The sequence below is a fragment of the Montipora capricornis genome, chromosome 10 (genome assembly GCF_036669925.1).
Source record: "Montipora capricornis isolate CH-2021 chromosome 10, ASM3666992v2, whole genome shotgun sequence".
Taxonomy (NCBI): domain Eukaryota; kingdom Metazoa; phylum Cnidaria; class Anthozoa; order Scleractinia; family Acroporidae; genus Montipora; species Montipora capricornis.
The window spans coordinates 15,707,321-15,726,125 of NC_090892.1; the positions used below are offsets into that span (position 1 = coordinate 15,707,321).

General features: G+C 39.7%; 3 protein-coding genes across 3 annotated transcripts; 2 read left to right on the forward strand and 1 right to left on the reverse strand.

Annotated features, from left to right (window-relative positions):
• Nucleotides 1–4,466: 4,466 nt before the first annotated feature.
• Nucleotides 4,467–5,685, forward strand: LOC138022148 (adrenocorticotropic hormone receptor-like). Its single transcript, XM_068869182.1, has one exon. The coding sequence runs from the start codon at nucleotides 4,534–4,536 to the stop codon at nucleotides 5,491–5,493; it is 960 nt and encodes a 319-aa protein (XP_068725283.1). The 5' UTR covers nucleotides 4,467–4,533; the 3' UTR covers nucleotides 5,494–5,685.
• A 2,784-nt stretch (nucleotides 5,686–8,469) lies between these two features.
• On the forward strand, nucleotides 8,470–9,651 carry LOC138022089 (adrenocorticotropic hormone receptor-like). The gene has a single exon (XM_068869112.1). The coding sequence runs from the start codon at nucleotides 8,602–8,604 to the stop codon at nucleotides 9,559–9,561; it is 960 nt and encodes a 319-aa protein (XP_068725213.1). The 5' UTR covers nucleotides 8,470–8,601; the 3' UTR covers nucleotides 9,562–9,651.
• Nucleotides 9,652–14,322: 4,671 nt separating this feature from the next.
• Nucleotides 14,323–15,132, reverse strand: LOC138020345 (uncharacterized). The gene has a single exon (XM_068867349.1). The coding sequence runs from the start codon at nucleotides 15,130–15,132 to the stop codon at nucleotides 14,323–14,325; it is 810 nt and encodes a 269-aa protein (XP_068723450.1).
• Between the last annotated feature and the right edge of the window lie 3,673 nt (nucleotides 15,133–18,805).

Genomic DNA, 18,805 nt, shown 5'->3' on the forward strand with positions numbered 1-18,805 from the left:
TCATTATTATTATTATTATTATTATTATTATTATTATTATTATTATTTTCCATTTTGATATAACTGAACAGGGGCGCATCCCTACCATCCCTTCGTCGTTTTGGAAACCGGTCATCATTTATCTTATGTCCGTCCCTGCTGTTGGCATTCCCTGGTCAGTCATTGTTAAAACGCGTTAACACAGAAAGTCAACGATCCATTTTTGTAGCAACAATTTAAGACATTTTTTGCTCAAATATGAATGATTCAGTTGTTGAGTTTTAAAGCACAGGGAAAGATTTGGAGACCATGAAGGGATCGTAAGCACATTGGCGAGGCTCTTTATTTTTATGGGATTGACATGGTTGTAGAAACAGAAATAAAAGTAGTAATGGCTGTTTCACAATAGCATTGGAACAGCACATGTTATGACAGTTTACTTCAATTTACTTTCTGACAGGAAAAACTCTCACCTATGCAGTGCCTGTGATAAACTCCATTCAAAATATCAAGCCAAAAATTAACGTAAGTAAATTTACATGTCTTTTGTTCATCTTTTGCTGAGATTAAGGCTATAATATATAGATTTAGCCCAGCCTAAAAGCGGATCCCCTGTTTCTAACCACAGAAAGCAATATAGTGCTTATGGAAATAACTATGCGTCTGCATAAAGTACAAAGTTAATCGTCATTAGTGTGTACTCCAGTTTACAATGATAAAACAGATCAAACACCTCTGAACTAACAGCAGTAAACAAACAAGTCTTGTAAACAACAACCAACAATTTTAATCAACAACAAAAATTGAAATTAAATGCACGGTAATCTCTTTCACAACATTTTCCGTTTGACTGACAATCTTTATCTCTCCGGCTCTGTCTTCAATTCAGAACAACAGCAAAAATTGTACTAATTAAAAGTCAACCTAAAGCGTAATAATAGGGACCTTAAGATTTACGACGGCGACGTCAACGAAAATGTCACCTTATACTATAGCTTTGCCCTATCATAAGTGTTTCGAGATTATTCCTTCGCGTTCACGTCGTACAATGTGGGCGAAGTGTATTAGAACTAAATCGGTACGAGCGGTTTCAGAGTGAAAATAGAGAATGCAAGGCTCTGTGTTCCATACTCACATTGTTGTGTCAAAACTTCAAATTTGGTGATTTCACGTCGTCGTTATACAGAGTACCGCAAAGATATGCGCTAAAATGCGTGCTGCATGTGCAGCACGATTATTTATGCTCTTTTATTATTCAAATTTCATACACTGTACGAATTCTGATTTTCTGATTGGTTGATTTGTGCCACGTGACACTAAGTTATGACGAAACAACCGCCTTGACGTCATTATCGTGGTGTAATAGCCGTGGTGTAATTCAATACACCACTGTCTTTACACCATGGCTTCGGGCGACTCGAAGTTTGACGATTTGACCGAAGCAACTTTTATCCAATGATATCATTGTTTTGTGGCGTTGTCGTTAACATCGCCGTCGCAGATCTTAAGCTCCCTAATTTCGCTTACTCGCTTGAAATTTCACAGTCAAACAAAGCAGCTCACAACTGGGCATCCATTTCACATAAAAAGCATATATAATAAATGTGATTCTTGAAATATGTCAGAATGTCTGTCACGAAGGAATTGCAAAAGTTTTCAGGCCTTCTCCGATTTTTGCTTTTTTTTTTTTAGGTAGTTTTACAAAATATGTGAGGAAGCGAGGCATAGATTAAGAAGGAAAACATTACCTGAAAGCTAGAGTAGTGGTAATCAGGAGCTGACATAGTAAGATAATGGTTTGACACTGACGAAACATTAAAAAAACTAGTCAGTGTCGAACCATTATCTTACCTGAAAGCTAACCGTTTTAAATGAGTCTTTTGTCTCTTGCTCTATTTCTCTCCGCTTTACGTTCCTTTTCATTGAAATCTTGTCTTCTTTTCCTCCCTCGGCTTCTCTCGAGGATTTCTTGGCTTAAATTTCTCAAATTTTGTCGCCTCTTCTCTCGTACTCTTTCCTGCTCTTTATCCCGTTGCTCGTCACTAATATAGTTTCCCGCAAGAAAAATGCGGGTTGCCAGATGCAACGCTGCCACGCGATTTCCTGGCAAGGAAAACTGCCCGAACACTCCCGTCCCTAGTGGCTGCCCTGCCTCCCCACCTCCACCCCGACAGTCTGCAAGGGCGGACGTACGTGACGTCATAACCAAAATTTCCATAAAAGCTGCCTATCGGTAACTTCTACGTATTTTCTCAATACTTGTGGATAGTAAAAAGCGATCAGTTCTTTGTAATCATCATCTTCGAGGAGGCAGTTGTTAAATTTCCATAGACCTGTACATCAATGTACAAGACTTTGATTCGCCAAATAAACTGTCTTCTGTCTCTCGATCGTAGTGATAATGATATCAAAAAGTATTTTAGCTGGACGAAATTTTATTAGCCCGTACCGCCAAAGTTTGCTTGTAGTTTATGCAAACAGCAGCAGAATGGTAGCCTCCTCAATTCTCTCAGAGTTTATCAAAACCTGGCATTGTTTTGGGATACAGATAAGGGCAGGAAATTGAATCTTTAAGAGTAGTTGATATTTGTAAAATTTTCAACAAATTAACGTCACTATTCATTGATCTGTATAATTTTTTAAAAGGAAAAATTTAGACCCGATTGGATTTGTTCACCGACAAGTCCTCGATTTACTGCTTTGTACATCGAGTGTATTTCACTTGTTTTAACGTATTTTGTACAAAGTTGGTGTGTTGTTCTAGCTCCATACATCAGGAAGCAACGCACCGTTGAATTTTGTTAGTCAGGCTGTTTTCATGTAGAATTGTCCTTAATTTATACAAGTTATCTTTATTAAACGGGAAACTTACTTTCCTTTGCGTTGCCTGAGAAATTGAATTCTAGGCTCGTCTAGTTCGTATGTAAGAGGCAACGGTAATCATAAAGATAAACTTTTTGAGGATGTGGTGATAAGTCGAAAAAGGTTTGATGAAATAACAGAAATAAACAAATGTTGTCAGTGAAACATCAACATTCCAAAGAACGAAAAAATGCTTTAAGGAGTTGGTCTAGCTCTTCATTGCAATCTCATTGTCAGACCATATTTATTGATTATATTGACAATACTTGAAAATCATTTTCGTTCACTCTTTTTTGTTAGACTGACTAGGATGAACAAAGGTTTGTAGCATATATAGTAAATCAGTAAAGAATCAAACTGAACGATTAACCTTGACTTAAATTACTTTGTCTGTTTCGATCCTTTCAGCTTTTTTATTTGAAATACAAGTCTCAAATTAAATTAAATCTTCAATTGATACTAATCACCTGTTTCTGCCTGAGGACAACAACTTATTATCCTCAGTCAGGCTGGAGAAGAAACGACAGGAAATCGTCAAACAAGAGGATCAGTTCTTTATTTGTCCACCTAAAATAATTTGTGTTAATAATAAAAGCTTTTCATCTCGCCCAGGATGAAAACCGGTAAATAAAAACCTTTCCTAAAATATAATATAATATTACACTTGACTCTAACCTAGTAACGCATAAGAGCTTTTTTTTTTTTTTAATTCTCAGTGACACCTTTGAAGAGCCTATACTTTAACTGAGATTTTACATAAATATCAACTGTCTAGTGACTATGTTTTCCTACAATCGAAATAAATGTGACAAATTTAAATGGAACCTTCAAAGAAAATAAAACAAATCATTTGCTTATTGAAATGAGGAATAAGCATCTTTTACGATTTTCAGCAGGGAACGTATTTCTCTACTATAGCAGAACAGCTAGACTGTTGAGAAAAGGAACGTGATCCATTTGGAAAATCGTGGTGTCAGATGGAACACGTTCGGTTCGCGACGAGAATGACAAAACGCCTAAAGAAACATTTGAAAATGTCCGTTAATTCTTATCAGTAAAAGGGAAAAAAATGACGTTCCATTTGATTCTGCCTCAAAATAAAGGAAATGAAACTAATTTAAAATGTACGCTAGCAATAAGTATTGCTGGTAAACCCAGCAAGACTCCGTTCAAAGACTGTTTTCCTGCAAATTTGTCGTCTCCAATTTCGTAGATGAAATTTATTGATTTACATCGCATTCGACTACTTCCTCGCGCTATTTATTGTGAACCCTATTTTATTTTTAAGTGAGCCCATAAAGGGCGGTCTTTTTCAAATTCCCAAATATAAATTTCTCAGTTAGAATGACAAGCCACATTCGAGAACAAAGACTCTTTTTAATTTGGCACATGTAAAAGTGGTGCAATTGACAGCACAGACAAAATATTGGCTGTTAATACATGTATTTTGTCGGTTGAGTGACGAAGTTTGACACAGCACGAAGCGAGACAGCAGGCTATTATATGCGATTATCACCGACTTTGTTAAATTAATTCAGGTGTCCTATGGAATACATATAATCAAGTTCGAGCTAATAATTGTGCAGTTGCAGAAAACAACCCTTGGCGCTTTGCCTTTATAAGTATTGAGAAACAATCCAGCAGTAGTTGCTCTATTCTATCGAGGTGCAAGAGCTTGAACTTGTCGTGACAATGAACGAAGCAAACGAAATGTCTCACGACCATGATCATGAACATGGAGCGGGAATAATTTCAACAGCAACAGTCGCCATTGTGGGAGGAATTTTCGGCTTGACATTTTCTTCAGCTACAATTTTAACGAACATTGTTCTTTTAGTCACACTCTTTAGCGACCCCTACAATTATTTTCGATCTCGCGGTACCACATATTTCGTGGCAAGTCTGTCTTTGAGCGATTTTCTTTCAGGCTTGTTTGTACAGCCTTTGTATTCGGCTTGTATGCTTTGCATTGGATCTGGACATGAGCAGCCCAAACTTTGCGATATTTCGCTTATTTTCTCACATGTGACTACTAAGATCTCAATCTTTACAGCTGTTGCTTTATCATTGGACAGATATCTAGCTGTGAAGCTTTCGTGGCGATACAAAAACCTTGTAACAATCCGAAAGGTCATTGTTTGTAGCATTTTCATCTGGCTGTTCTCTGTGATGTTTGAAGTATCACATTCTGTTGTTGAATCCGAAAACATTTTCCATTTGGTTGATCTTCACCTTCAAACCACGGTCCCATTAGTTCTTTTGAGTTGCGTTTATGCTGCCGCTTACATAGAATTTCGTCGTTACTCAAGAAACGTCGTTTTTGGACAAGCCCTTCCAGGTGGAAGATCTAGTACGTTTGTTCAGAACATTCGACTCGAAAAGAAGATAGTTTGGACAGTCGTAATAATCAATGTTGTGATATTTATATCTTTTTCGCCGTATTTAATCGCAAAAAATTTAGAAAATGGCTGTTTAAAAGAGAAAAGCAGTGAATGTAGTGGGATGGGTTTTGAAACCTTGAAAGCTCTTTCAGTACCAATGTTGTGTATAAGCTCTGCACTAAACCCATTCCTTTACGCTTGGAGAATACCACAATACAGGCAAGCCCTAATTGCGGTTAAAAACAGGGCATGCTTTTCGTGTCAAAGATAAAGCTGCATCAGAAGTACTCACACAGTAAACGAGCCTACGGTTCTCGGAAATGATAGTTTATTTGAACGAAAAAGTCTCGTAGTTGTCAACTCTCTTTGTAACTCTCCAAAAGAGTGAGACCAATAGTAAACTACAATAAAATTGACTATGATATATTTGCGAGGTTATAATGATAAAAGGGTTCTTTTGCAATCCTCGGTCGATTCTGCGCGCTTCCATGAAATGGCGACTTAATTCAGGATTGGATCCTTTCTTGCTTAAAAAATTATAATGAAAACGGGGCTGTTCACATGTATTGATTGGGAAAAAAACACTCTTCATCGAAAAGGTAATCACTTCAATTTAACACTTCATTCCCTTTAACACCGCTATTACTTACGATTTTTAAGCAGTCCTATTCCTTTCTAGTGCTCTATTTCTCTCAGCTTTACATTCATTTTCATTGAAATTTTGTCTTGTTCTTCTTCCTCGGCTTCTCTCGAAGGTGTCTTGGCTTTAATTTCTGAAATTTCATCGTCTCTTCTCTCGTGCTCTTTCCTGCTCTTTATCCCGTTGCTTGTCACTAATATAATTTCCCCCCAGAATGCAACGCTGCCACGGGATTTCCTGGCATAGAAAACTGGCGCACACTCCCGTTTCTAGTGGCTGTCCTGCCTCCCCATCTTCACCCCGACGGTCTGTACGGGTGGACGTACATGACGTCATAACCAAAGTTTCCATAAAAGCTGCCTATCGGTGACTACTACGTATTTTCTCAATATTTGTGGATAGTAAAAAGCGATCAGTTCTTTGTAATCATTATCTTCCAGGAGGGAGTTGTTAAATTCCCAAGACCTGTACTTCAATGTACAAGACTTTGATTCGCCAAATAAACTTCCTGACTGTCTTCTGAATCTCGATCGTAGTGATAATGATACCAAAAAGTAATTTGGCTGGACGACATTTTATCAGCACGTACCGCCAAAGTTTGCAAGTAGTTTATGGAAACGGCTGCAGAACGGTAGCCTCCTCAATTCTCTCAGGGTGTATCAAAACATGGCATTGTTTTGGAATACAGTTAAGGGCAGGAAATTGAATCTTTTAGAGTAGTTGATATTTGTAAATTTTTCAACAAATTAACGTCACTATTCATTGATCTGTATCATTTTTAAAAAGGAAAAATTTAGACCCGTCTGGATTTGTTCACCGAAGAGTCCTCGATTTACGACTTGTCCATCGAGTATATTTGATTTGTTTTAATGTATTTTGTACAAAGTTGGTATGTTGTTCGAGCTCCCGCATACATCAGGAAGCAACGCACCGTTGACTTTTGTTAATCAGGCTGTTTTCATGTAGAATTGTCCTTAATTTATACAAGGAACCTTTACGAAACGGGAAACTTACTTTCCTTTGCGTTGCCTAAGAAATTGAATGACAGACTCCCCTACTTCGAATTTAAGAAGCAACGGTAATCATAAAGATAAACTTTTTGAGGATATGGTGAGAAGTCTGCAAAAAAGAATTTGATGGAATAACAGAAATAAACAAGTGTTTTTAGTGAAACATCAAAATTCCAAAGAGGGAAAAATTGCTTTAAGGAGTTGGTCTAGCTCTTCATTGCAATCTCATTGTCAGAGCATATTTATTGATCATATTGACAAGAGTTGAAAATTTTTTTTTTTTCGCTCTTTTTTGTTAGAACTAGGATGAACAAAGGTTTGTAGCATATATAGTAAACCAGTAAAGAATCTGCAAGAAAACGTTCTCAAACTGAACGATTAACCTTGACTTAAATTACTTTGTCTGTTTCGATCCTTTCAGTTTTTTATTTGAAATACAAGTCTCAAATTAAATGGAATCCTCAATTTTATACGAATCACCTGTTTCTGCCTGACGACAACAGCTATGTATTATCTTCAGTCAGGCTGGAGAAGAAACGACAGGAAATCTCCAAATAAGAGGATCAGTTTTTTATTTGCCCACCCAAAATAATGTGTATTAATAATAAAATCTTTTCATCTCATCCGGGATGAAAACCGGTAAATAAAAACCTTCCGTAAAATGTAATATAATATTACACTTGACTCTAACCTAGTAACGCATAAGAGCTATTTTTTGTTTAATTGTCACCTTTGAACAGCGTAATATACTGTAAATGAGATTTTACATAAATATCAACTGTCTAGTGACTATGTTTTCCTACAATCGACATAAATGTGACAAATTTAAATGGGAACCTTCAAAGAAACTGAAAAAAAATCATTTGCCTATTGAAATGAGGAAAAAGCATGTTTTACGATTTTCAGCAGGGAACGTATTTCTTTACTATAGCAGAACAGCTAGACTGTTGAGAAAAGGGACGTGATCCATTTGGAAAATCGTGGTGTTAGATGGAAAAGGTTCTGTTCGCGACGAGAATGAGGAACTGTTAGCCCAATTTTAGCACTGTGTTATCAAAATGCCTAAAGAAACATTTGAAAATGTCCGTTAATTCCGATGAGTAAAAGGGGAAAAATCATGTTCCATATGATTCTGTCTATCTCAAAATAAAAGAAATGAAACTAATTTAAAATTTACGCTAGGAATGAGTAAACACCCAGCAAGACTCCGTTCAAAGACTGTTTTCCTGCTACTTTGTCGTCTCCAATTTCGTATATGAAATTTATTGATTTACATCGCATTCGACTACTTCCTTGCGCTAGTTATTGTGAAGACTTTTTATGGTTCTTAGGTGAGTCCATAAAGGGCGGTCTTTTTCAAATTCCCAAATATAAATTTTTCAATTAGAATGACTAGCCACATTCGAGAACAAATCATCCTTTTTAATTTGGCACATGTAAAAGAGCTGCAGTTGACAGCACAGACAAACTATTGGCTGTTAATACACGCATTTTGTCGGTTTAGTTTGACACAGCACGATTCGAGACAGGAGGCTATTATCTGCGATTATCACCGACTTTGTTAAATTGATTCAGGTCTCCTATGGAATACATATAATCAAGCTCGAGCTAATAATTGTCGAGTTGCAGAAAACAAGCCTTGGCGCTTTGCCTTTATAAGTATTGAGAAACAATCCAGCAGTAGTTGCTCTATTCCATCGAGGTGTAAGAACTTCAACTCGTCGTCACAATGAACGAAGCAAGTGAAATGTCTCACGACCATGATCATGAACATGGAGCGGGAATAATTTCATCAGCAACAGTCGCCATTGTGGGAGGAATTTTCAGCTTGATATTTTCTTCAGCTACTATTTTAACGAACATCGTCCTTTTAGTCACACTCTTCAGCGATCCCTACAATTATTTTCGATCTCGCAGTACCACATATTTCGTGGCAAGTCTGTCTTTGAGCGATTTCCTTTCAGGCTTGTTTGTACAGCCTTTGTATTCGGCGTGTATGCTTTGCATTGGATCTGGACAAGAGCAGCCCAAACTTTGCGATATTTCGCTTATTTTTTCACATGTGACTACTAAGATCTCAATCTTTACAGCTGTTGCTTTATCATTGGACAGATATCTAGCTGTGAAGCTTTCGTGGCGATACAAAAACCTTGTAACAATCCGAAAGGTCATTGTTTGTAACATTTTCCTTTGGCTGTTCTCTGTGATGTTTGAAGTATCACATTCTGTTGTAGAATCCGAAAACATTTTTCATTTGGTTGATCTTCACCTTCAAACCACGGTCCCATTAGTTCTTTTGAGTTGCGTTTATGCTGCCGCTTACATTGAATTTCGTCGCTACTCAAGAAACGTCGATTTTGGACAGGCCCTTCCAAGTGGAAGATCTCGTACATTTGTTCAGAACATTCGACTCGAAAAGAAGATAGTTTGGACAGTCGTAATAATCAATGTTGTGATATTTATATCTTTTTCGCCGTATTTAATCGCAAAAAATTTAGAAAATGGCTGTTTAAAAGAAAAAAGCAGTGAATGTAGTGGGATGGGTTTTGAAACCTTAAAAGCTCTTTCAGTACCAATGTTGTGTATAAGCTCTGCGCTAAACCCATTCCTTTACGCTTGGAGAATACCACAATACAGGCAAGCCCTAATTGCGGTTAAAAACAGGGCATGCTTTTCGTGTCAAAGATAAAGTTGCATCAGAAGTACTCACACAGTAAACGAGCCTACGGTTCTCGGAAATGATAGTTTATTTGAACGAAAAAGTCTCGCAGTTGTCAACTCTCTTTGTAACTCTCCAAAAGAGCTAGACCAATGGTAAACTACAATAAAATTGACTGTGATATATGTGCGAGGTTATAATGATGAATGGGTTCTTTTGCAATCCTCGAATCTGCTTCCACGAAATGGCGACTTAAATCAAGAGTGGATCCTCTCTTGCTTAAGAAATTAAATTGAAAATGGTCTTGAAATCTGATTGGTTGTTTAGCTTTTGTGTTTTTTTCTCATTGGCTGGGGAAATGGTGTGATTTAGAGCAAAAAATAGTGCGATTTGGGAATAAATCGCACTGCTTAGAGCCAATCAGATTGCAAGGATCACCAGTGATTTCTAAATGGATGTAATAAAATTGAAAACGGGGCTCTGCACATGCATTAATTGTCGAAAAGCACTCTTCATGAAAAAGGTAATCACTTTAATTGAACACTGTATTGGCTTTACCACCGCTATTTCCTGCGATTAATAAGCAGCTCTCTTTTTAATAATAAGTTATTTACGTTGGCCGTATGGATGAGGTGAGCGAACTATGTGAATAATAAACGAAGAAGCGAAAACAGATTGTTATCAAGCTCGAAATGCAACTTAAAGTTTATTTTATTTTTTCTTTTTTTTTTTTTTTACTTATCACTAACGTCAGGAAAAGTTGGTTTTATCAAATTAGCTCAGTGAAAAATGTCGATGTGCCAACATGAAAAGAGAAAATGGCTAATGTCTCGAGTCTTACAGTAAAAAACCGCATATAAGAACCTGTTAGGCAAAAATTTTTATTTTAAACCTTCTTTTAACAAGAACCTATTTAGTCTAAAATTTTCACTAGGTTCTTGGAGGCACAGATGAAAATACAGAAAAACAATTAGTCTAGGTTTCAGTCAGTAAGATTCAAAGAATGACCTAAAATGCTTGCTAGTACTTTGGAAAGATAAATTTACTGTATGGTTATCATCTAAACTGTATTCTAGATAATTATTTAATACCGCATTATGTTATCTGTGTTGATCGCTAGTGCCCCTATCAAATTAAGAACCTATTTACATGTAAAAACCTAACTCACCTAAAACCCCAATAAATACCATTTCTATAAGCACCTATTTAGGCTAAGTTGAAAAACTTAAGGTTCTTATTCGCGGGTTTTTACGGTACCTCTTCGTGAGTCAGCGGATTTCGGTTCCGTCGGAAACTAACCCCTTCATGTCTTTGTTTAGTTAAACTGCGCTGTACTGAAATGCTTCATATAGCTTTTCTCATTAAGAAGTTTAAGTCTTTTGCAGTTTTAATATTGACCTCTGTCAACAATAAAATGACAGATGACGAATTAAAAGATCATTTCAAAAGAGGGCAAACCATTATACGAAATGCTTTATTCAAACCCTTCATGAATGGCAAATTCAGCGGCTTAACATCACATTTACAGTTGAGCTGAGCTGATTCATTGGTCTTTAGCTACAGATATCGAGCAAGTGTCACAGGAGAGAGAAAAAGGCATGCACGATACGAGAAGTTTGGTGCTTTTATGATGAACAGCGCACAGTGTCCCGCCTGCCACTTTAATAATATAATAATAGGTTGTCTGTCGAACTCAAGAATAACATTAGCAAAGCACAAAATGAGTTGATGGTTTGAAGCCATCAGTTTTAGTTGAAATGAACAAGTCTCAACAGTGGACACGCATGTGGCTCTGAAGTCCAAAGTCCGAGGCACACACGCGGCCACAGATCGGGCATGGTGTGCCACCAGTTGTGATTGGGTCCTTCGCTGCTCTTTTATGGGGATCCCTAGCCTCTACAATACACAGGCGGTGGTCAAGCTCGAATTTTCTAGCAGCTTTCTGGACAGTCGCTCGCCATCCAGATCTATTGGCTGCGGCAGTCTCCAGTTCCTTTGGTTGAATTCCTGCCCATTTGAGGTTGGACTTGAGGTTGTCCTTGTATCTCTTCTTGGGTCGGCCTTGGTTGCATCTGCCCTGAGATAGCTCTCCGTAGAAAAGCTGGCGAGGAATCCTGGATTCGTCCATTCGGATACATGACTAGTCCAGCGTAGTTGGGCTTTGAGGACCATAGTCTCGATACTGATAGTCCTTGCCCTCTCTAGAACTTCTTGGTTCGAGACGCGACCTTGCCATTGTATCTGCATAATGGAGCGCAGTGAGCGTGTGTGGAACTGCTTGAGCTTTCTTAGATGCCCACGGTAATGAGTCCAGGTTTCACAGCCGTACAGCAGTGATGGAAGAACTATTGGGTTGTAGAGTCTGACCTTAAGTTTGGTAGACAGAGAGATGTTTTTGTGCTGTAAGATCTTGATACGAAGTCTGCCAAAAGCCTGGCTAGCTTTCTGAATCCTGTTTGTAATTTCCCTGTCCAGAGTCCCATCATTAGAGATGGTACTCCCTAGGTACGGTATTAGAATGACTCTTCATTCTTTAGCTGAGTGCCATCGATGGTGATACAAGGCTGTTGAGGACGGGTCGCTGGTGCAGGCTGGAGAAGGACCTCTGTCTTGCTGACACTGATCGTTAAGCCAAAATGTTTTACAGCTTCAGAGAATACGTCAACAATTACCTGCAGATGGTGTACATTGTGGGCCATAAGAGCACAGTCATCGGCAAACAGCGCTTCAAGTAGTAACCTCTCTAGCGTTTTCGTCTTTGCTGTCAGACGCCTCAGGTCAAATAGTGACCCATCGAGACGGTAACGGTGTAGATGCCCAGATCCAACTCTGGTGGCATGAAGGATAACTTGTGTGAAGTAGAGGTTGAATAACACTGGAGCGAGCATGCATCCTTGTTTCAGTTCATTTGAGATATCAAATCTTTCAGAGGATTTGCCGTCTGACAACACTTCTCCAGTCATGTCATCATGAAGCAGTCTGATGAGGGTGGTGAATTTCGCTGGGCAGCCAAGTTTCCCAAGGATGACCCACAGCGCTTCTCTATTGAACGTTTCAAATGCTTTGGTCAGGACGATGAAGACTGCATAGAAGCACATGTTCTGCTCAGCTCAGTACATTTTTCTTGAATCTGTCTGACTGTTCAGATCATGTCGGTTGTGCTGCGGTTACGGCGAAATCCACACTGCGACTCAGGTAGATTCTTCTCTGCAACTGAAGGAATCACTCTGTTCAGCATAATACGAGCTTGAATACTCCCGGAAGTAAAGAGTAGAGATATGCCTCTATGGTTCCCACAGTCTGCTCTTGAACCCTTGTTCTTAAATAAGGTGACAATGGTTGTGTCACGAAAGTCAGCTGGCATTTCTTCCATTTCCAAGATGCTGAACTGGTTCCATTTCTCGGTTGAGACGTCAGAACTTAGTTCAGCAGCAGCAAGTTCTCCATCCAGTTTGAACTAGAAACTTTCAAGATATTGAGTCTGCTGAAGTTTGGCGACGTTGAATAATCTTCTGGACAGTTTCGGGTGCTTTCGATGGAAAGGGGGAATAATGAGATTTAGTGTGGAGCGGATGAGGCTATGGTCTGTCCAGCATTCAGCTCCTCGCATAGCTCTGGTAATGAGGACATGCCGTACATCACGCTGATGGACGATCACATAATCGATAAGATGCCATTGTTTGGATCTGGGGTGCATCCAGGAGGTCATGTGTTTGTCTACCATTCTGAATACCGTGTTGGTGATGACCAAGGCGTTTTCAGTACACTTGTTTAGCAGCAGGAGACCGTTGGCGTTCAGATTACCTGTGCCATGTCTGTGATCACTCCTTCCCAGTGACTGTGATCACGGCCATCTCGGGCGTTGAAGTCCCCAAAGCAATATCAGCTTGATATTGGCAGGGACAGAGTCAAGTACAGAACTGAGGTTGGCATAGAATTGCTCGATTATCTCCTCTGGGCTGGTAAGCATCAGCGCGTGTGCACTGATGCTTGTTGCGTACCGGTTGTGGCCGAGGAGTAAGCGGAGCTTCATCAGTCGCTCGTTGATGCCAATAGGCAGGGTAGGAAGCTGCTTCGTGAGACTGGATTTGATAGCTAGGCCGACTCCGTGGATCCTGTCCTCGTCCATGGCCTTTCCTTTCCAGAAGAAGGTGTAGCCACCAACTGGTTCTGTAAAAGACCCCTCCTCTGCAAATGGAGTCTTTCTTAATGAATTAAGGCTGCAATGTCGATGTTGTATCTTCATAGTTCTTTGGCAACCACAGCTGTTCTCCTTTGAGGTCTTCCGCTGTTGTCTCTGTCCATGAGAGTGCGAACATTTCATGTTCCAATAGTGAGTTTTCTCTTTCTCATTTGGATTCGACCGCATGTATGGATTATCTTCCAGTCGTAGCTAGCTGGTCAGATTGATGAAGGGCAGGCAATTTTTAGGCCACCTTTTCTCGGCCCCTCCCTTACTAGGGTGAGCAGTGCTGTCCTTAATAGGGCTGCTCAGTCGCCAAGGATGCTGCCGGACTCCCCTATATCCCCGAATATAGGGATGAACGACCAAAGTCCGAGGCCACCTACCTGCAGGATCAAGGCTACAACTGCCAGTGGTCACCTCCACCTGTTGCTTCGCGCTTCCCCCATCGCCGCAGGGCTTAAGGCGACTTGGTGAGGGATGAGATAAAACTCGGATGAATCGTGTATAGGTGAGTGGATGAAATGTGCAACGTAACCTGTCCGTGAATGATATTATAGTGGAAAAGCCGCTACACAGGAACGATCCCACACTCTCGGCCTTGAAAGTCAGGATCCAGTAAGTAACTCGATGGTCTCGTCGACGGGAACGTTCGTGAAGAGTGAGGTGACATCATAGGAGACTAAGATGTCATTTTCATCCAACTTCAGATCTACTAGTTCGTCAGAAAACTGAAAGATATTTGAAATCGTGTGGTTGTTAATCGATAACGGTTTCAGCTTCTCGTCCAACCATTTAGCGAGGTTGTAGTTGTAAGTACCAACCGCTGACAGTATTGGACGCATAGACAGCGGTGGTTTATGTGTCTTCAGTAGACCGTATAGGTGAGCCAAGCTCGACCCTTTGGCTATGACTGATTTAGCAACTTCAGGTGGCAGGGTGTCCTTGACTAGTTTGTGAAGCTGTTTCTCTTTCTCCAGAAGTGGATGGTAATGCTTAGTTGGTCTTCCCCTTTTCTTGGGTTGTTCGACGCTGACTGGGACAAACTTTGTGTTATCATCTATGGATACCTTCTTTAGCAGTGCGACATACATGTCTTTGTTGAGTATTACTACACCCGAACCCTTGTCCGGTCTTGTGACAACAATATCCTCTCTTTTCTTTAGTCGGTTGACTGCTCTAAGTGGAGCCTTTTGTGGAGTGGCATTCTTGTGTTTGATGTAATTAAGAGCTATAGACTTCAGCGTCGTAGAAGTTAGATCCTTCGTGTCGGAATTAGCCAACTTGGGTTCGATTCTCCAGTAGAGTTGTTCAAACGATTCTTTAACTTCTCGTGCTTCGACCTTCTGTGGAAGTGCAAAGTTAAGGCCTCTGGATAGTATTAGTTTCTCAAAGAAAGATAGATTATATGAAGACATGTTCGTAATATGTTCATCAATATCCTCCGTTTTAGAGAGCATTCTAGGGATCTTCTTGGTCTGAGTATTCATCTGTTGTAGTAGTTGTTTTCGGCATAGGTTGCTGATGCTGTTGATTATAAGCGCATAACGAAGTGTTGTACATTGTTGCCGTACTTCAAGCCACTTTGAGTCAGATTCTCTCTTTAGCTCTGCGAGACGAGATTTTTTGTACTTAATTTCCTCGTTGAAAATACTTTCCTCGTAGGCTTTGGATGACGATTTCCATTTCTTTGCCTCAGTGCTGTTCGCTCTAGCGAAAGTTGGAGCTATTCCGAGAGTTTGGCAAATCTTTAAGTATTCGATCGCTGCTTTGCAGTTAACTATCTTCTTGCTGCATTACGAATTTCACTGTTCTTAGGCAATGCAAGACGAAGTTCGATTGTCTTGTTTATGAAATGCTTTTCATAAAAGAACTAAAACCTTCCTTAAATGTACAATCGGACTCCCTGAAGGCAAAACGTTTCTAGTGTTCTATTGTCTTACCATGACTCCCACGAGGATTTGCTAACATTATTTATTCAAACTGCCAAGTAACAGTTACTTTACAACTCTTGAAAATGACGCTTGAGAGCGTCGAAACGTCGAGTAAAAGTTTTATAATCATCATCAATTTTATTGTTAGAAATAAATATTCTTTTGAAATTTGCTGGTTGGTGTGAGACTAGAAAAACAAAAGAATATTTTATTTGGCCGCCATTATGAAAAAGGTCTATAGAGTAGGGTTTTTGAAGTGCTCCGTTCTTAAGATAGGGTGACTAAATTGCAGTATCCACCCCAACGCGCAAAACCAAAAAGATATGGTCTATTAAAACTGCACTACACGCCTGAATACAGGTTTTCAAGTTGAACAAGCGATTTTAAAGTGACGTCTGTAGCTTGTATTGCCGCACGTGCAAGGCCTTTTGGGCCTTAAAAAGGGTACCAAATCTCGTTTTTCTACCCTTGAATAGGGTCGGGGTTTGAGAACCTTGGCGGCACAAACCTATCCTTAACGGTAGGGAGTACCCCTCCCGGGGGAGTACCTTGCTGCCTTGCTGCTTGATTTCATTACCAAGAAGTAGGTATCAAGAAATGGCCTATTGTAGTGGGTCCAATTCGTTTTGACAACTTTAACCAATAGCCTTTTGTTGTTATTTGCGCTGAGGGAATTGAGCCGAGAATGAACGCGGGGGACGCGTACAAAAATTATATCTTAGAAATTATGTATCAACAACGAGTGCGAGTGTTTCATCGTAGGTTCCAAGCACCGAGAAATATTTGTGATATTTCTCGTTAATTTCACGAAAACTCATTGCGATTGCGTGTTTATAACATAAGGGCAATTTTTACTTGTCATTGTCGAAGCACACCGAAAAACAGTTACAGCGTAGGCAAACGGAGTAAAAAAACACTTGTTCGCTCACATTTTAGAGCGAAACAAACAAACAAATCAACTATTTCTTTTTATCGCGGCCTGATTTAGTGACTTAATATCATTCGAAGCAGAGTTACTCGCTTTTGTAGAATGTAAGGCCTGCCTCTTTAACAGAAAATTAGTGAATACAAGACAATGCAAGCGCGATGACTTAACTGGGATGTAATTTACTTTTTTAACAATTTTCTTTCCTTGAAGAAAAAGGCTCATATTGTTCACCCTCTCTTGACCTTCCACTTTCCCAAACCTTTGACATGCGCAATAAGCATGTGCTTTATTCGTAGTTTTCATTTGCTTTTGTCAGCGGAGTTTTAACAAAACAGAAGAGTATAGGATGGAATGACAGCAAAAATGTACCTTTACCGGCGTTAAGGGATTCGTTGAGAAAACTGACGGCAAATAAGCACACACCGATGACAGGAAAATAATGTGACTTTATTGTCAAGGGTCAGATTTTGTTATATATATCTTTATATTGAAGCCTCTGATTCGTGATTTAACACTCGGAGTATGCAAGTATTGTCAAGTGAGAAAAGCAGAGAGGCAGTTCAGTCGCGCTTTATTTGAGCTTTTAAGGCGCGCGAGTGCGATCGCGCATGATTTTTGAGGCGCACAACCGAAAATTTAGTCGCATGTGCGACCATTTGGTCGTTAACTGGACCTTATCAAAATGAAAAATCTTCTGGAGATATGCCGAAAAGCAGCCCTAAACAAACTAAAAATAAACACTCAGCTTTAAGTTTATATCCATCCGATGCTTGACTTGAATAACTACGGAGCCACCAGTGTGGTCCTGACCTCAGCCATGTATTTCAAACCTGGATTGAAACCGGCGAAAAATGCAGGAAAAAGATAATTAAACCGTTTTCTACTTGAACACGAAAAGCGTCGGCCGTTAAGAGCTTTAGTTGACGTAGTATCGCCGTGTAGCTGCGTCGGGCCACAGAAAGCGCGCGAAAAATGTTTTGTAGTTAACCAGGCTTGAGCCTGTGATCCAATCGGGGAAAAAAAAACAACAGAGCAGTGGCTGGTCAGCTGGTCCAAAAATCAGCTGACCTCGATGAGCTATAAACTTGAGCACGCGAAATGTTCACGTGATACTGGCCAGCGGATGCCTTGTTTTGACAGGTGTCAATTGACCATAACAGAGATGTACGCCGTAAACTAGCTGGAGTGCCAGCTGGAGTATGGCCTCGATATGGTCAGGTGATACCGGTCACATTGGCATACATGGACGAGTGGACGGACGCACGGTCACCAAAACGACTCGCACAGGTGGGTTACCATATTTTCTTGCCAATGGTGCTCCGCGCGCGCGGAGCTCCTCTATAGATCTGTTCCTCTCCAGTGTTGTTTCATAATAATATTTATGTTTATAACAGGACTCTTGTGACATGGCTTTTGATCACTCCTGATGAAGACAGACCTAGACATGAATGTTGAAACGTTGTTTCTTTGAATTATTATTTTTTAAGCTACAGTACATTCATAACTCCTCAAACCAGAGTATGTGTAGCATAAAACCACATCTATGTATTTGTGTTTTGTTTTTTCATTTAGAGAGGTGATGGCATGTATGCAGTGATACTTGTTCCTACAAGAGAGGCGAAGTTAATTCGTTTACATGTATTTCTCACTCACTCACTCACTCACTTGGTCGCCCAAAGGCGGACGATCACATGGCTCCTCCAGCCTTTGTGCTCCCTCATCAAAGAAGATATCTCATGAACACTTGATCTTCCTGTGACCTTTTTCAGCGTTGCTATGCACATTGTATGTACTTCTACTGTACATAATCTTTCAAAAGTAATAATCAAAAGAAATAATAGTGCCAAAATGGTTTACAGGACCTAAATGTAATTTAACAGAAAAAATGATATTGTGAAAATAAAAATTAAGTCATTCGGAATAATTATTGAAATGATATCATTGAAGAAAAGATAGAGCGAGTTTCAGTTGAGTGTCGTAAAACCAAAACCAAAGTCATTACCTTGGCCAATCAAAAAGGACGGAGACAATCCAGTAAACCAATCAAAACTCGAGGTAATTACACGTAGCCGACACAAAGCGCGGGAAATTGTGCACGCGCGAGCCACGGTTGGCTTTGGTTTCAGTTCTGATTGGTTGAAAATGTGGCACGAGAACTTTGAACCAAGCACTGAGTGAAGTAATGGAAAACCAAAGGAGTTCGCTAATTACTAAATCGACACTCAATTG